This window comes from Macaca nemestrina, chromosome 4 (assembly GCF_043159975.1).
Source record: "Macaca nemestrina isolate mMacNem1 chromosome 4, mMacNem.hap1, whole genome shotgun sequence".
Lineage (NCBI taxonomy): Eukaryota > Metazoa > Chordata > Mammalia > Primates > Cercopithecidae > Macaca > Macaca nemestrina.
In genome coordinates this window covers 120,863,174-120,879,498 of record NC_092128.1, presented here as the reverse complement: position 1 = coordinate 120,879,498, position 16,325 = coordinate 120,863,174, and the positions used below count along the sequence as shown (strand labels likewise).

The following is a 16,325-nucleotide window of genomic DNA, read 5'->3' as shown; positions in this document are numbered from 1 at the left end:
TGGCATGATCTCAGCTTACTGCAACCTCCACCTCCTGGGTTCAAGCAATTCTCCTGCCTCAGCCTCCCGAGCAGCTGGAACTACAGGTGCCCACCACCATGCCTGGCTAATTTTTTGTATTTTTAGTAGAGATAGGATTTCACCATGTTAGCCAGAATGGTCTCGATCTCCTGACCTCATGATGCACCCACCTCATGATATACCCACCTCGGCCTCCCAAAGTGCTGAGATTACAGGCATGAGCCACCATGCCCAGCTGATTTAGACTTTTTTAAAAGCCTCAGTCCCAGCCAAGGATTTTTCTGTGCCTATAGATACCTGTGTGAACTGGTTGAATTCTGAATTCTTCTCCTTTCAAGGTCCCAGGAAAACTTAAGGTTCCTAGCCCTGTTAGAAAGTGACATTTTTTACTTACCACAGGTCAGGACCCTGTAAAGGACAAGGTATGGGGCCAGTTTTTCTAAGGGGCTTTTATTAGCTTTGTAGGTCACCCTTATTTTCTCAAGGCAATCTGAAAATGTCATTCCAATCAAAGCCTTGGTATAATAACCAGTGACAGAACAGGACCACACACCGGTCATTATAAAATAAGTCATTCGTTTAGCCAAAGTGATAACTCAAAGATTTCACAAAAAAGGGAAACACCTTTATTCTTTGAGAGAAGAGACTTGCTTTTCTAAACAATAAACTCTAATAAAGACAGTATCAGGCTAATTAAACTTGTCTCTCAAATTTTATAAATAAATCTTTTAAATTTTAATCATCTTGACCAAAATTTATAATTTCCATAAATCTTTTTATAACCTTTTATAATTTTTTAATTAAAGAATGGGTTAATGTCCCAAGAAAACCTTGTTAATCTGGCATATGGACACAGATGCTGGTCTTGCATCAGTGTGCCTTTGATATTAGTGTGCCTTTGATATTGATGTGCCTTTGATATTAGCGTTTAATTTATAGAGAAACTAAATTAATTTTCTCTCTCAAGATCAGCTCTTTCAATCTTATGGTCCACCTCTTCTGTGATAGTCCCTGGGCCTAGAAGGGTTGAATAGTTTTAATTTCTGACCCTGTGTCTCATGAACACAGTTTATTTTGATTGTCATTTTCTCCTCAGTCTGAAGATGAGGCTTTTAATTGTTGTCAGTGTTTAAGATTTAACTGGACTTGGTGTCTTTTTTAGATCCAGGAGTCAAAGTCCGGTAACAGTACAATGACTTTAGAAGCAATACATGAAGTTATGTGGATGTAATAACCTTAATTTTTTAAATCTCAGTTTTCGTAGGACTCTAGTTAGACATAGGAAGAGTGCATTCTGTGTCATAAGTGAAAGTTTTCTATTTCATAGAAGAATTTAGAGAATAATATAGGAAGAAAGCATTTGTTTTAGGCTGGGTGTGGTGGCTCATGCCTGTAATCCCAGCATTTTGGGAGGCCAAGGTGGGAGGATCGCGTGAGATCAGGACTTTGAGACCAGCCTGGCCAACATGGTGAAACCCCATCCCTAGTACAAATACAAAAATTAGCCAGACGTGGTGGTGTGTGTCTGTAATCCTGGCTACCCTGGAGGCTGAGGCACAAGAATCTCTGGAACCCAGGAAGCAGAGGCTGCAGTGAGCTGAGATGGTGCCACTACACTCCAGCCTGGGTGACAGAGCAAGACTCCATCTCAAAAACAAACAAACAAACATAGAAAACCATTCACTTTAGACCTTTAAGATAAAATATATTTTTAAATCAGCCTACAACGTCAGTCAGAACCAGAAGGGAAAAAATTAAAGGATCTGATAAAAAGTTGAAAGAGTTACTACCTCAGGCTCTCTTGAAGGGGAGAGAAAGCTGAAAACAGTGAGATGAAATTAAAGTTGAAATTTTGGTTTATGAAAATTAAAATGTCTTATAATTTTATTAAGAATAAATCAGTACCTTAAGAAAATTTAGTTGTTCTAACCAATTTTTTAGTTTATTAGTGTATTTTTAGTATCAAAACCCAATTTCTAGAAAGACTATTATAATTTTTTCTAATTATAGCCAACTCGATCACAAACATTTTTTCATAAATTCTCTTTTTATAAACCTTATTATGACTTATACAAACCATTTACTGAATACTTGGAGTTTCTGTTTTATCCTAAATACCCTCTTTTTTAAATAACCAGTGATTTTATTTTAGGACAAAAAAATTATCATACAACATTTTTGTCATGTGGAATTATTTTCCTTTTAATCTTTCTTACATATTTATAACATTTTTTGCATCTCTTTTATTTACTGGTTCCTTTTACCTTGTTTTAGAGTGACTTTTAAATAATCTTTGAATTAGACAAAAATTATTTCTTTTTAATAAGAACACATTGTTTTTTAGAAAAACATTTTCTTATAATTTTTTTAAATTGGAAATGACCCAGACATTTAAGCAATATCTATTATTTTGTTTAATGTAACTTTAGGTTCTAAATTATATGTCAAGTTTTTTTTTAACAAGCATTTGTTCTATTATATTTATCTAATTCATTTTTTAATAGATTACTTATAAAAACTGATGGTCATCATTTAAAGTTATTTCCCTCCTAACCAATTTTATAGCCTGTGAATTTCAGGTGTTTACCAATGTAAAATATTTAAGGTTAAATAAATGTGTTTGTTTTTTCTTTTTGCCAAATAATTCAGGATTAACTGTTTGCTGTTAAACCAACAATATTAAATGCCTTACTTACCAAAAATTACACAAAGATAATTCTCTTTTGGGCTGCATTTATGGCTTTATAACCCTCATTCCAAATATTGACGCCTTATAATATTCAGCAAAGATAAATATAAAACTACTTGACCAATAAATCTAAACAATAACATGTGTTGACAGTTCTTAAGGCTTTCTAATTTTATTTTGCCAATAATTTTAAAGCCAGCTTATTTGTTAAAAATTAATTCAAGTCATGTGAACTTGAAAAGCATTTGGATTATTTACTAAATTTATGAGTTCTCCTTTATTTTTAAGCCAATTTGGTACCTTGTGGCCACAACACATAACAAAACACATGTATATATACATAAACACACCTAAGCACACAGTCATGCATATAAAGATCCTATAGCTTTTACTTCAGAACTCTAGCCATGATATATCAATACAGACTCATGAGTTTACAAAAAAACGGTTGGATAGAAACAGTGGTTTTTATCTCAATGCCAGTAGAAGGTCCTCTAAACTAGAGAAATATATTTTCTTAAGTAAAAAACATGTCCTCATGTTTTTTATAAACTTTACCAAAAATACCTTACTATATACTACTAACCCTAATTCTCAGTCTCAGTGAAAAATCAAGGATTACTTAATTTAATATAATATGACTTTAAGTTTTCAAATTACTGGAGAGAGTTTTGAGACTAAATTTACCAAATTAAACTTACCAAAGATTACTAAAACTATATGAACTGAAAAGCTTCTGAGCTAGTTGCTATTAGTCGGACAGAAACTTAACTTTTCTTTAGGCCAATTAATTAGAACTGTTTCATGTAATTGGTAGTGAAATATTATTTCCACATGACACATACGAATGTATAGACGTAATAGACCCAGACAGAGGCAGATCTTATATATTTAAAATTTTTCATTTGCCTGTTTTCAAAAATGTTCTTTTTCCTACTTTAGACTCTTAAAGTAGTCTGGAGGGAAAGAGGGAGGGTATGGTAATCCACGTGTTGCAAGAGAAAAGGAGCAGGTAGGGAAATAGTCAATTATGTATTCATCTCCCACTCAGTAAAATGGCACTTTACAACAAGATACGATGAACTTAGAGTAGTTACCTGTGGAGACATTTAACCTTTTAGCTGTAGCTCTCTACTTAGGAACAAAAGGAAAGGCAACTCCTTGCATGACTCAGCTTTGAGCTTAATTTTTCCTTTTGGCAGAGTGAATTGGGGTCCCAGGTTTTTATTTGCCTTTCAAAGCCCACACTGGATGACCTCATTTTACTAAATCACCTCTTAAAGGCGTTATCTTCAGTCAGTCACATTCTGAGGTCCTGGGAGTTGAAACTTCAACATACGAATGCAGAGGAAGGGGCACATAATTTGGTTCATAACGGCACTCACAAGAAATCACTAGTTAGAGCCATAAGCCTTATATCTAAGGTTTTAAACCAGATCAGCTTATTTTAAACTCCACAATCTTAATGATCATCTGATTACTGATTTGTTTATTTGATTCGTATGAAAGTTATATTTTCATTTGATCTCACTATACCCAAACACCCACGTCCCCGTTTTTTCCTCATTTTTCTTACCACCAAAGAATTTTATTTTTTTCATTCCACAGTGGATAGTCTTCACATTGCCTTGCTGACACAGCGGCCTGTGCTGTATCTCACAGTATGCAAACCAAGAGTGCATGAACGCAAAGCAACCTACGTTTTACAAACACACATACAAGCAAAAGGATGCACATAAAACACACTGGGATCATTTCTTATGGATGTAGAAGCTGGAGAATGAGAGCTGTTTTTTGGTATAAATGAGCCAAAATCAGGGTCACTTTTGTTCAAGCTGTCACTGACTTGGTTTTCACTGTAAACACTGGAAGTAGTCCTGAATTTTAGCCCAGGATATACAGCCTCAGAGCAAAAGACAAGTAAGTGGACCACAGCATCCCTTCCTCTAGACACCGTTACATTAAACGGGCAACCATTGCAAGCACAGCAAGTACAATTCATAATGAATTCATTATTCTGTTCATAAGCTTTTTTGGGGACAATATTATTATCCACTGATCATGCTTGGTCGAGGTTGGCTTCCCCTGCCTGTTTGCGAATGGTGCCTTGTAATGTGGAGATGGGGAGTGGGGAGAGTGAGGGCTGAGAATCTCTACTCAGAGGCTTTTTTGCACTGTCCAGATATCATGAAATAGAAATAAATATTTTGACAGTCTAGGAGAAGATAACAGTCATGTGATCTACCTTAACACAATAGAATACAGATAATAAGGACACTTGTAAGAACCAGAATTCACAAAAGGATAAATATTCCTTTAGATTCCTAAGAATTTAAGCAAAAACATCCTAACTGGTGAATTTTTAAAGTGTCTTTTAAAATTTCACTAATTCAGTAAACAACACATAAATGGATTTTTTTTATTGCTTTCACTAGTTTCTTTGTATTTAAAATTAGAAGTGTTTCTCTTTTGTTTAATTAAATTGTACCGAAGGTTAGTCCATAATTTAACATAAACACTTTGGTTGTACTCTTTAAATACTGAAATAGACAAAATAATTGAAGTTTCTGAAACTGACAATCATTATAAGCATAGTAAATATGTTTTATAATGAATTCATTATACTATTCATAAGCTTTTTATTCTCCATTTGGTATTTTGAATCTTTTATCTGTAAGTGTGAGCCATTCTGTCCAGAGCTTATTGCCTGTTTAATGTCAGATCTCCAAAGAAAGACTCAAATTCCATACACGCAAAAGGCATATATTATCCACATTTGAAAGATGGCCTGTTTTTTTTCCAAAATGTTAAATTTTGCTGTAAATTATTTTATAGTGTTTGTATACTTCTGTTACATTGGGAGATTTTTAAAAATTCTATTTCTTTGAAACAATTTTAATCATTCTAGTAATTGTTAAGACTTGATTCTAGAACTTGTTTTAAAAGGCTTAGTGGATAGTTTTCTAATTATCTGTTTGGATTCTTTGCACTTAGGTCTGGGAACCCTTTAGTATCTTGAATTTTTTATAGATGTTATTGGGACCAGGAGGTCACATCAATGCTCATTCAGTGAGCACTATGTAGTGTTGTAGATTTTTTTTAAAAGAAAATTTAAGAAGCCAGGCTTTCAACCCAACACAGGGGTCCTTTTCCTGATCTCCTAGGACTGTGTCTGGTTTGAGAGAGAGACTTTCCTCACCAAGAGGCTCATGCAAGTGAGGTCACCATGTGAGGTGACTTTGGTGCCACAAAAGCATGTTTCTCTGTGTGTGTGTGTGCACACGCCCATGTATGTCCTCAAGTACACATACACATGTTTCCATAAAATTCTTTCTCTTTATAATATCCATTAACTCTTACCAATAAATGCAAATTTAGTACCTAAATGTGGAAGAGGCGACTACCACAGGCCCATTAGAAACATGGGCCAATGAATAAAGTATAATGGGAAACTGCAAATACTGAGAACTGAATGAAAAGAAAGATGCAACAAAACTTGCCACACACAGCTAAAGCAGCACCTACAAAACAGACGTCAATTGAAAAGAGGAAAGCCAGAAAATCGTAAGCTAAGTATCAAAATTAAGCTAGAAAGCAGCAACAAAATAAACCTCCAAAAAGTAAAAGGAAGAAAACAATAAGAATTAAGAAATGTAACAAAATACACAAAAAAGACCCAGCAGAAAGGATGGACAAAGCCAGATGTTGGTAGTTGGCCTGCCTAATTACATAAACAATCTCTGGAAAGATAGGTCAAAGATAAAGAGAAGACACAGATAACCTGTAGTAGCAAATACAATGGCACAATTACAGATACTTCAGAGATTTCCAAAAATAGTAAGGGAGCATTATGAGTAACATCAAGCCAAGAATCGCCCATAAACACTTATATACAATAACTGCAACAAAACATGATACCAAAACTGACTCAAGAGTAAATAGAAAACCTGAAAAATCTTATTGCTAATACAACATATCAATAAATTTTCTTACAACAGAAATACTCAAATTCTTAAACAGTGAGTATCCTAAACTGCAGGGAACTTACAGTCCAATCATACGTATAATTCACAGAGAACAGCAAAGAGGCCACACTGCCTCTTATATCATGAAGCCAGTCTAAATTTGATTCTAAAACCAGATGAGAAGCTGAGACAGAAAAACTATAAAACAATCTCACAAACTTAAATGTAAAAATTCTAAGTTAACATTAGCAAATAAAAAAATCTAATGAGATTTTTTAAAATATAGTATACCGTGACCAAACTGTGTGTAATCTGGATATGCCAGGATGGTTTAATAGTAGAAGATTTTTAAAGTGCCAGTCACCATGTTAACAGTGAAGGAGAAAAGAAGTTATCACATTAGATGCAGAAAAAGCATTAGATAAAAGTCAATAACATTTCAGGACAAAATGTCTTAGTAAAATTGGAATAGCAGAGAACTTTCTTAATCTGATAAAAGGTAACTACCAAAAAACATAGTGAACCTATACTTAACGGTGAAATATTAGAAGCACTCCCTTTAAAATCAGAAAAATATGAAGATTCCCATAATCTCCACTTCTATCCAACATTGGACTTTCCTAACCTCCACAGTGAAAAAAACAAAAAACAAAAAAGATAAAGAAGTAAACATGTAAGGTCCAGAATGGAAGACATAAATCTCTCATTGTCAGATGATGTAACCTCAATAAAAAGAGAATCCTCAAAGTATTATTAATAAAAGAACCCAGCAAGATGTCTAGACACACTAATATTTTTAAGGTTGCATTTTTTTACATCTACATTAAACAGTATGTGTAATTTTTACAAAAGGAATACTCTTTATAATAGCAAGAAAGGATATAAGTTTACTATGAACAAACATATCAAAACCTGCTCAGATTTATATGGAGAAAATTCTACAATTTTTTGGAAGTCATTAAAGAAGTCCCAACTAAGTAGAATGATATGTTCATGAAGAGGAAGACTTGATATTAGACCTCCGCACAATTCTAATAAATATCCTGGCATAATATTTATATGGGCCAAGAATGGCCAAGAGAATTGTGAAAAAAAAATATAGTGAGGAAGTTGCCTCCTTAAATATTAATGTGTGTGTGTAAAGCAACCATGACTGAACTCATGTAGCACCAGCACGGGCACAGATGGGTAGAGCAGATTAGAAGAGAGAGCCAGAAACAGATCCCAGGTATTCCAATTAGGGCTTCTAATATTTACAGAATTGTTGCAATACAATATGACAAAATAAGCAATCTAACAGAAAAATGAATAAAAAATTCTTTATCAAAGAGGAAACAGATATGTTTAATAAATGTGAAGTTACTCACCTTCCTTAGTAATCAGAAAGGTAAATTGAAATCCCAGTGAAACACTATAGGTTGTTTACAATAGTCTCTTTATACTAAACGTTGACCAGGATGTGGAAGAGGAGCTCACAGACAGCACAACTGTTGTGGAGCCTGATTTGGAGCTATTGAGTAGGGCCATAGATAGATGCTTTCTTCCAGCCTTAACATAGCTCACCTTGTGCTAGTCCATTGGCAAATGCATGGCCGACGGGCGCTGCCACTAGGGGCTCCAGGAGTATGCGCAGGGATGGTCCCATGTCCACAGCAGTGTTGTTTGTCTATCAACAAATGGGAAATGATAGAATGAATGGATTGGGATATGTGCCTGCACTAAAATCCCATGAGGTCATACAAATGAGTGAGCAAGAGCTCTGTGCATGAATGAATGTGAAACTCATAGGTCTATTTTTGGGTAAGAAAGCAAATTATAGAAACATACATGGAATTATAACATTTATGATAATACATCTTAAGTTTATGTTACAGTATGTTTGGCAGTGTGCAAAATAATATAGATTGCTTAGGGATTTGGAGAGAAAATTTTGTAGAACTACATAAGAGTAGGAACCCAAATTCAGCCTTGAGGTCTCTTGTGTTGGACAGGGAGAGGAAGCAGGTGAGGGACAGGGATATTTAACTTTTGTTAACACTTATCATTTAAGTTTTGCTTCATAAGCAAGGGGTGGTGATTTATTCTTTACATCTTTTGTATGGCTTTAATAAGTGCAACATTTTTTAAATTAAAAAAACATCGGAAAGGTCCCTGCTGAGAATGAGAAGGGGAAGAATGGTCTTTGTGGACAAAGGGCAGAGTTCTACTGATAACCATAGATATTCACATCCTTCTTGGTCCTCTTTATTTAAGGCTAGGCACAGAGCTTTCTCTAATGCAGAGAGACCCAAAGGGCCTCCCCTCCCCAAACCAGTGACTCCCCATAAAATGCCTATGATGCAAGAAAATTCCCATACACACACAAAATTAGGTGCAATCAATTTTCTTCCACAAGTCAAAGAAAGAATATACATTAGACAGCTTATTATTCCTACTGACTTTGTCTGTCTTTAACCTTAAAAAAAAAAACAAACAAAAAAAGGCTCAATGATCTTTTACAGATAAATCCAGCCTCTCTCTCACTTCCTTGGTAAGCCACATCCCAGCATCCTATTTCATGCTCACTGGGTTCTCTTTCAGAGACTCTCACGTTTTATTTGTTTTCAAGCCCAAGCTACTGTCAGATTAACATTTCTTCTCTAGTTTGCCCTTAGGATACTTTATTTGCCACAAAATTGCTTTGTGATGGTGTCACCACACTGCCAATGAAGCAGAGCAATGGCAATTACCATAAAGCACAGGCCCTTCAAAGGCCTGTCCAGTGAGAGTTTGGGTCTGAGTTCTGCAGAATGACTACCAGTGGGAGTGCTCTGTGTGCAGACAGGTGAAAGAGGACCCCTGTCTGTAGCCCAGGGCATGCTGGCCTTCTCGCTCATTAGCCCTCGGGATTTTCACCCCACACACACTTACTGATGCCAGCAGGGCCAGGCACTGTACTGTCCCTGGAAAGTGAGAGGAGCAAATGCTAACCTCTGTGGTTCTCCCTCTTGACACTAATTCTCCAACTCTGCAGACACCAGCTAGGTGTCCTAAACTCACTCCTATTCTGACTGTAACTACCTAGAGGTAGTGTCAGACTCCACAGGATTAAGAGCTCAGTCCCACCAGCCTGCCCCCACTTCAGATGCCAGGCACAGTGTTGGGTCTCCAGGTTACCCATAGTTCTGTCCACCATGGCTACAAAGTCAGGCGGGTTCCCATAACCCCTGCCCCAGGTTCAGTAACTTACTAGAACAACTCACAGAATTCAAAAAAGCATTTTACTTAGGTTTACAGGTTATGAAGGGTACAAACGAAGAAATGCACAGACAAAGTACAAGTGGGGTGGTAGGTCACGTGGCTTCCGTGCCCTCTCTGTGTATGACACCATCCCGGCATTGTGAAGCATTTACCAACCCAGAGCTCTCCAACCCTGCCACTTAGGAGTTTTTAATGGAGTTTCATTCAGTAGGGATGATTGCTTAAATCACTGGCCAACTCATCACCAGACCCCTACCCTCCCTGGAGATTGGAAGCCATGGAAGAGAGCCCAGCTCCCAGCTATCTTATTAACATGCAAAACACACTCTTATCACTGGGAGATCTCAAGGGTTTTAGGAGCTGTGTGCCAGGAACCGGCAACAAAGACCAAATATTTGTTTTTTATTCTAAGACTCCCAGGTACTCGGAGAAGAGACAGAACCATGAAGGCAGAGTGGTGTTTAGGGCAGGGCCGGAAGCAGATGCCTGAGCTGAGGCAGGTGGGGAGAGGGGAGAGGTGGTCCAGTCTAGGGTGCTTGGTTATCAGCCCTATCATTTGTTCTCTAAAACCAGGGTGAAAAAGAGATCAGACTTAACGGGAGCCTTTAGACTGGACCCCACTTACCTGAAGCACAGCCATCAGGATTCAGGTAAGCTGTGAGCTTGCTTTCTGTGGACTGTTTCTAGTCTTGTTCCCCTCAGAGCTGCCCTGGAGGTCCCTGGGAGTTAGGGGAAGGCCATCCATATCCAAGGAGGCTCCCACAGAGGAGCTGGGGTGCTGTGCATTCCTGGATTTGCCCTCACAGCCCATTCCCTGTGGGTGGGTTAAGAGACCTGGGGAGGCTCCCTGGGGGAGGCTCCTGCTCTAGAAGCACTGAGAACCTGCTGGGCTCATTGCAGGAGCAGGGGCAGGTGGGCACAGCCATGGGATTTTAATATGGGCATCCATACCTCCTGCAGACAAGGAAACATCTTTAACATAATGACGGCCATAATGTCTTTACAAAAAGGCTTTGCATCACCTTCCACCAGTACCATGAGGAGGCAAAGTAAACGAAGGAGGTTGAGTAGGGTTGGTGAGTGAAGAGAAAATAAGATGAAGCCAAGGCTCAGATCAGCACACCAAGGTGCACCTAAGTCATTTGGTCAGTAGGCCTGCTCTCTGTGCCTGGCGCTGGTGACAGCCAAGGAGGCTCAGCACTCGCCTGCAACATCTAGCAGGGAGGGGATGAGCGGGCAGTTATCAAGTGGCATCAGGGGACACAGGCTGCTCTGGGGCCACAGCAGGGAATGCACAATTCTTGGCTTTTGCACTTCACCTATGTCATCTCATTTGACTTGAGCCAGTGTATCTGCCGATTAATGGTAGGCATTGAACTAGAACCAAAATAAGTAGAATTTTTTTGATAACTGAAAATTCTGTCACAATGCTGGTGAGGGGGTAAAGTGGTTACACCAGTCATGTAGGCTTTGAAGATATATTCCTTATTAAAGATATACATTTGGAAAATAGAGTCAATGCTGGGCCAGAAAATTCCTGTAATCCCACCACTCAAATGCAAACATTGCTAATATATTGCTGTATTTCTTACTAGTCTTATTCAATGCATTGTTTGCTTTGTTTTAACTCTGCACCACTTACCAATCACCAATATACAAGCTGCCCTTCCCACACGTATCTCATGAAGTTTTACATCTTATGAGGCACCTAAGACCTATTAAGTAGTCCACAGTTCAGGTAAAACCATTGTTAGAGGAAATTGCTGGCTAAGAGGTTTGTCATTTCTTTATGTTAACAATAAAGAATTGTGCAAGGAAGCTTCTAAATTGGGCCAGTTCTTCACTCGTCCATAAGGAAGCAGATTCACGGAGAAGCAGATAGGAACTTGCACTAATTAGACACCGTATCTGAATTCTTCTACTGAAAGCCTCCAGTTTTTCCATCCTGTAGAAGCTTCTGCAATGACAGAAATCTTCTATAATTCTGCATCACCCAATATGGCAGCCACCAGTCCACATGTGGCTAATGAGTGCTTGAAATGTGACTCGTCTGTTGAAGAACTAAAGTTTAATTTCCTTTAGTTTTAATTAACTTAAATTTAAATGTCAACAGCCACATGTGGCTAGTAGCTACCGTATCAGATGGTGCAGTAATAGAAACTAAAAAGGTGGGGCATTCCCTCATTTTCATTCATGACAATCATCTGGTTCTTTGACTTTTTTTTTTTTTTTTGAGACAGGGTTTGGCTCCGTCACTCAAGCTGGAGTGCAGTGGTGCAACCTTGGCTCACTGTAGCCTCCACCTCCCAGGCTCAAGTGACCCTCCCACCTCAGCCTCCTGAGCAGCTGGGACCACAGACATACACCACAATTCCCAGATAATATTTTGTTTTTTTTTTTTTTTTGGTAGAGATGGGGTTTCACCATGTTGCCAAGGCTAGTCTTGAACACCTGAGCTCAAGTGATTTGCCTGCCTTGGCCTCCCAAAGTGCTGGGATTACAGGTGTGAGCCACTGCGCCGGCCTCAACAATTTCTTCCTGAGTGCTTCCTGCATGCAGTCTGTTGGGTGCTTTGTTTCATTTGCAGTGGTCTCTGTGAGTCATTGTCAGATGCTGCTACTAATGTTATGTTTGTTTAACAAGCTCCCTTACTAATGAGAGGCCGTGTGGCATAAAGGAGAGTACTGGTTATGGGTTGAGATAGGCTGTGTGACTTTGGGCTTCCATCTCAGGGTCACTCATGAAACAGGGGGTGGAGGTCCTGCATCTCCTCCCAGCACTGCCATTTTTTATGCTAATGGAGAATGTAACTATTTTCTCCTGGCAGCCAGGTGGCAGTCAGGGAATGACATCAAGTGGTGACTTCAGATGTTCTTGTAAATAAAATGTAGACTGCTATATGGTCCTGCCACAGCCCCTGTTGCCTGGGAAAGTAGGGGACACTGCTGTGCCTGGTCCAGCCCACATTCATGGATGTACTCCCAGAGCACGAGACTCCCTTCTCCACCGATCTGTGCAGCAGGACCTCAGCATGTTGTCATAATCCTCACCTGACGCCTTGCGCAGGATCACTTGTATTAATAGAAACTCCTGTCTATGAGCCTGCATCCAGGGTTCTTTCTCCTGGGATTTGCTGCTTCAGGCATGAGAGGAGGCTTAAAAGCAAATCAGCCATTTTTCATATGTGGACTCAGTGGAGCCACTGAGTCCAGGATAGTAACACTGACTCAACAGATATTCACTGAGTATCTGCTCTGTCCCAGATACTGAACTAAGATCTGCTAAGATCCGTGGATACAGAGATGAATAAGCCCACCAAGAGTTTCATTCTCTTCTTTTAAAAATATTCTAATCACTCCGTATATAACAAATTCACCTTCTCATGCATCAGTGAATGAATGATGAATGATTTACGTGATCTGAACGCTAACTCTCTACTGGGAACTAGATGAAACCTCAGATGTTCATGCTATGTAACTGCAGAAAGCAAAACTAATGCGGGTCTATTGAGAGTGTAACATTTCCAATTTGTGTTTTGGGCACCCTGTTCTCGGGAGACTCCCCTTGAATATGTGACCCTGGGAAGTGCCACAAAGAACACCCAGACCCAGCCTTTGGGTAGTTTTATTTCTGACTTAGAAGACACAAGAAATTTACCTGGAGGATGAAAAGGATTAGCGTGTGATCAACAAACCTGCCTAATGGTTTCTTTTTTCTTTTTCTTTCTTTTTTCTCCAGGGCTTATCACTGACTACCGGGTAAGTGGGAGATTCCACTGTAATCTTAAAAGCCAGTGGAGTGCAGGGGAGCTCCTCCGGAGCTGTCACGGGTCTCCTCCCCACTCTCATGACCAGCACGCACTGATGGGCACCTTCCAATGGGGTCCTAACTGACACATTAGGGGGGTCCTGTCAGGCGGCGGGCAGCTCTGCTGAGCCCCCCAGTCAGAGGTCTCAGGTTAAGAGGGGGAAACTTGGACCCTGGACTTTGCTCCCGGGGAGGGGGAAGGAGCCTCTGCCCCCCCATTCCTCTGGAAGGAAAAGGCCCCTCTGCCCTGGGCTGCTGTGTGCCTGGGGCTGCACTGGTGGTGGCAATGGGAGAGTGAGGAGTCAGGGAACATAAAAAGCTCCCAGGTGGGGCCAGTCATCTCAGCAGCCTAGTCTCAAATGCATTGGTCCTCTCTCATTTTTATTTGCCAAAGTGTTGAATGAGGCATACTTTGAAAATGCCAGGTTGTTCTTGTGTTAGTCTGAAAAGGAATTTGGAACCAAAGGCAGTGGCTGCGAGGCTTATTGAAAGAATGGAACCCAAGGGGGAGGTTGAAACTCAGGGGAGGCAGAGGTGTGGCCAATGAGCTGGCTGTCTTCTGCTATCAAAAGATGACCTGTGGCTGGGTGCGGTGGCTCGCGCCTGTAATCCCAGCACTTTGGGAGGCCCAAGTGGGTGGATCATCTGAGGTCAGGAGTTCGAGACCAGCCTGGCCAACATAGTGAAACCCCATCTGTGCTAAAAATACAAAAATTAGCCTGGTCTGGTGGCGGGCATCTGTAATCCCAGCTACCCCGGAGGCTGAGGCAGGAGAATTGTTGGAACCTGGGAGGCAGAGGTTGCAGTGAGCCGAGATCGCGCCTCTGCACTCCAGCCTGGGTGACAGAGTGAAACTCTGTCTCGAAAAAAAAAAAAAGATGATGACCCATGTCTACTTCTTTCTGGTCAGGCGTGGTGGGCACCATCAAAGCAGAGGCTGCCATTTCCCAACAGAGGTGTGTGTCTAAGTGCTATTGGAGCAAACGTTGTCAGTAGCCGGTGTGATAATGACTCAGCAGGGGCTGCCCCTCAAAGGCATGTGTAGCTTGCCTTCTTCCTGTGACAGCTGTGAGCCAGGAGGGAGGGGGCAGCAGTAAACCTTCCCAAGCCATCAAGGCTGGTCCCAGGACAGTTTTGGCAAAGTTTGCCTGGGACCATCCAGTTCCACACCCAGGGAGAAAGGCCAGGGTGTGTGCACATAAGGGCACAGTGGGAAGATCCATGGATGATGCCATTTAAAACTTTCATATAAATCCCCATTAACAATCAGACTTATCCTTTAGAAAGTTATTATTGAAGGGAAAATATGACAATAATATTAAAAATAACTTGAGGACCTGCTCACCCTGCCCTTGTATCCTCACATCACCGTGGCCTGTGTTTCTGTCTCCTCCTATGGTTCATGGCCTTTCTCAGACTTCATGTGGCGGGAGGGCCACGTGCTGCACAGACCACACTACAGCTGGTTCTCATGTCACCGAAACTAAAATCGCAATACCTTCTCCACTCTTCCACAGTACAGAAAGTCTACACAGAATCCCATGTTATGTGGTATAATTATTTCCCTGTTATTTAACTACTTCCCTGGGAAAGTCCCTTGCTTTCCTAAATGACTGTGCAGTGAGCATCTGGCACATCCAGCTTTCTGCTGAGGATGAGCTGCTTCCTGCAGCATGAGACTGAAAATGGGGTAACAGGCACGAATATTTCATGCCTTTTATTTTGTTATTTTTTAATGTTGCTCCTTCTCAGCTTAGATATCATTAGGAAAAAAAAGGCACGACACCGTCTCTGGTTCACATAAAATAACACAGGCTTTGCTAAAAACTCTGTATTGACTAACAAGTCCTCTAGGAACCAAAGTCTTTTTAAATAAAGTTGGCACTGTCTTTCAAAGGCCTGGGGCACCATCCCCAGCAATGCTGGCTTATGTTACGTTGCCCAAGACAAGAACCCACCCAGCTGTGCCCGCATCTAGCAGCTCAGGGAACATGATCTCCTCAGACAGTTTCTACTGTTCACCAAGAATCACAGATCTGTACTGGCACCCGCCTGCAGGACCACGAAGATGGCAGGGCTTGCCTGAGGCTTCCCCAGCCTGTTCTTCTGCTCCAGCCAGGGCCCTTCCGGTCCTCAGGGCTCACTCCTTCTCCCCAACCCTAGGCTCTTCATCCTATTCCCTCCACCACCAGTCCCTGACCCTCATGGGGTGAGGAAAGAATCTGATCCCTGTCTTTCTGTCCCCTTCTGTCTTTAGTGCTGAGCCTCACTCTCCTCAGCGCCTCAAGCCACAGCCCCTTTCCCCACTGCTAATCCAGAAGACTTGAGCCCACCATTCACCTCGCCTTGATGGGCCATATATTCTTTGGGAAGCGTTTGTCCTTCTGTTACTTCAACTAGTTATCTCTACTAATTCTCTCTACCAGCTTAATGAAAGCCATTGGCCTCAGTTAAGGAAAGGTCAAGCATCAGCAAGCTGTGCTCCAGCCTTACTTTCAAAGCATCCTTTGGGCAGCCCCTGTACTCCCCACCCTATTGGTCCTGCTATGAAACCTGGATCCTTTTCACCCCATCTCAAGGCAGCCCCTTGACTGGCACTCCCT

The 16,325-nt window shown here is 40.5% G+C and overlaps 1 protein-coding gene across 4 annotated transcripts in view; it reads left to right on the top strand.

Annotated features, from left to right (window-relative positions):
- The window catches only part of LOC105492377 (dopa decarboxylase), a 106,291-nt gene that overhangs the window by 77,028 nt on the left and 12,938 nt on the right, over positions 1 to 16,325 (top strand). For all 4 annotated transcript variants that reach the window (XM_011759432.2, XM_071095190.1, XM_011759433.2 and 1 more), the window contains exons 10-11: positions 10,489 to 10,565; positions 13,654 to 13,673. In XM_011759432.2, the coding sequence (XP_011757734.1) occupies positions 10,489 to 10,565; positions 13,654 to 13,673 (97 nt within the window). The remainder of the gene's footprint in view (positions 1 to 10,488; positions 10,566 to 13,653; positions 13,674 to 16,325) is intronic.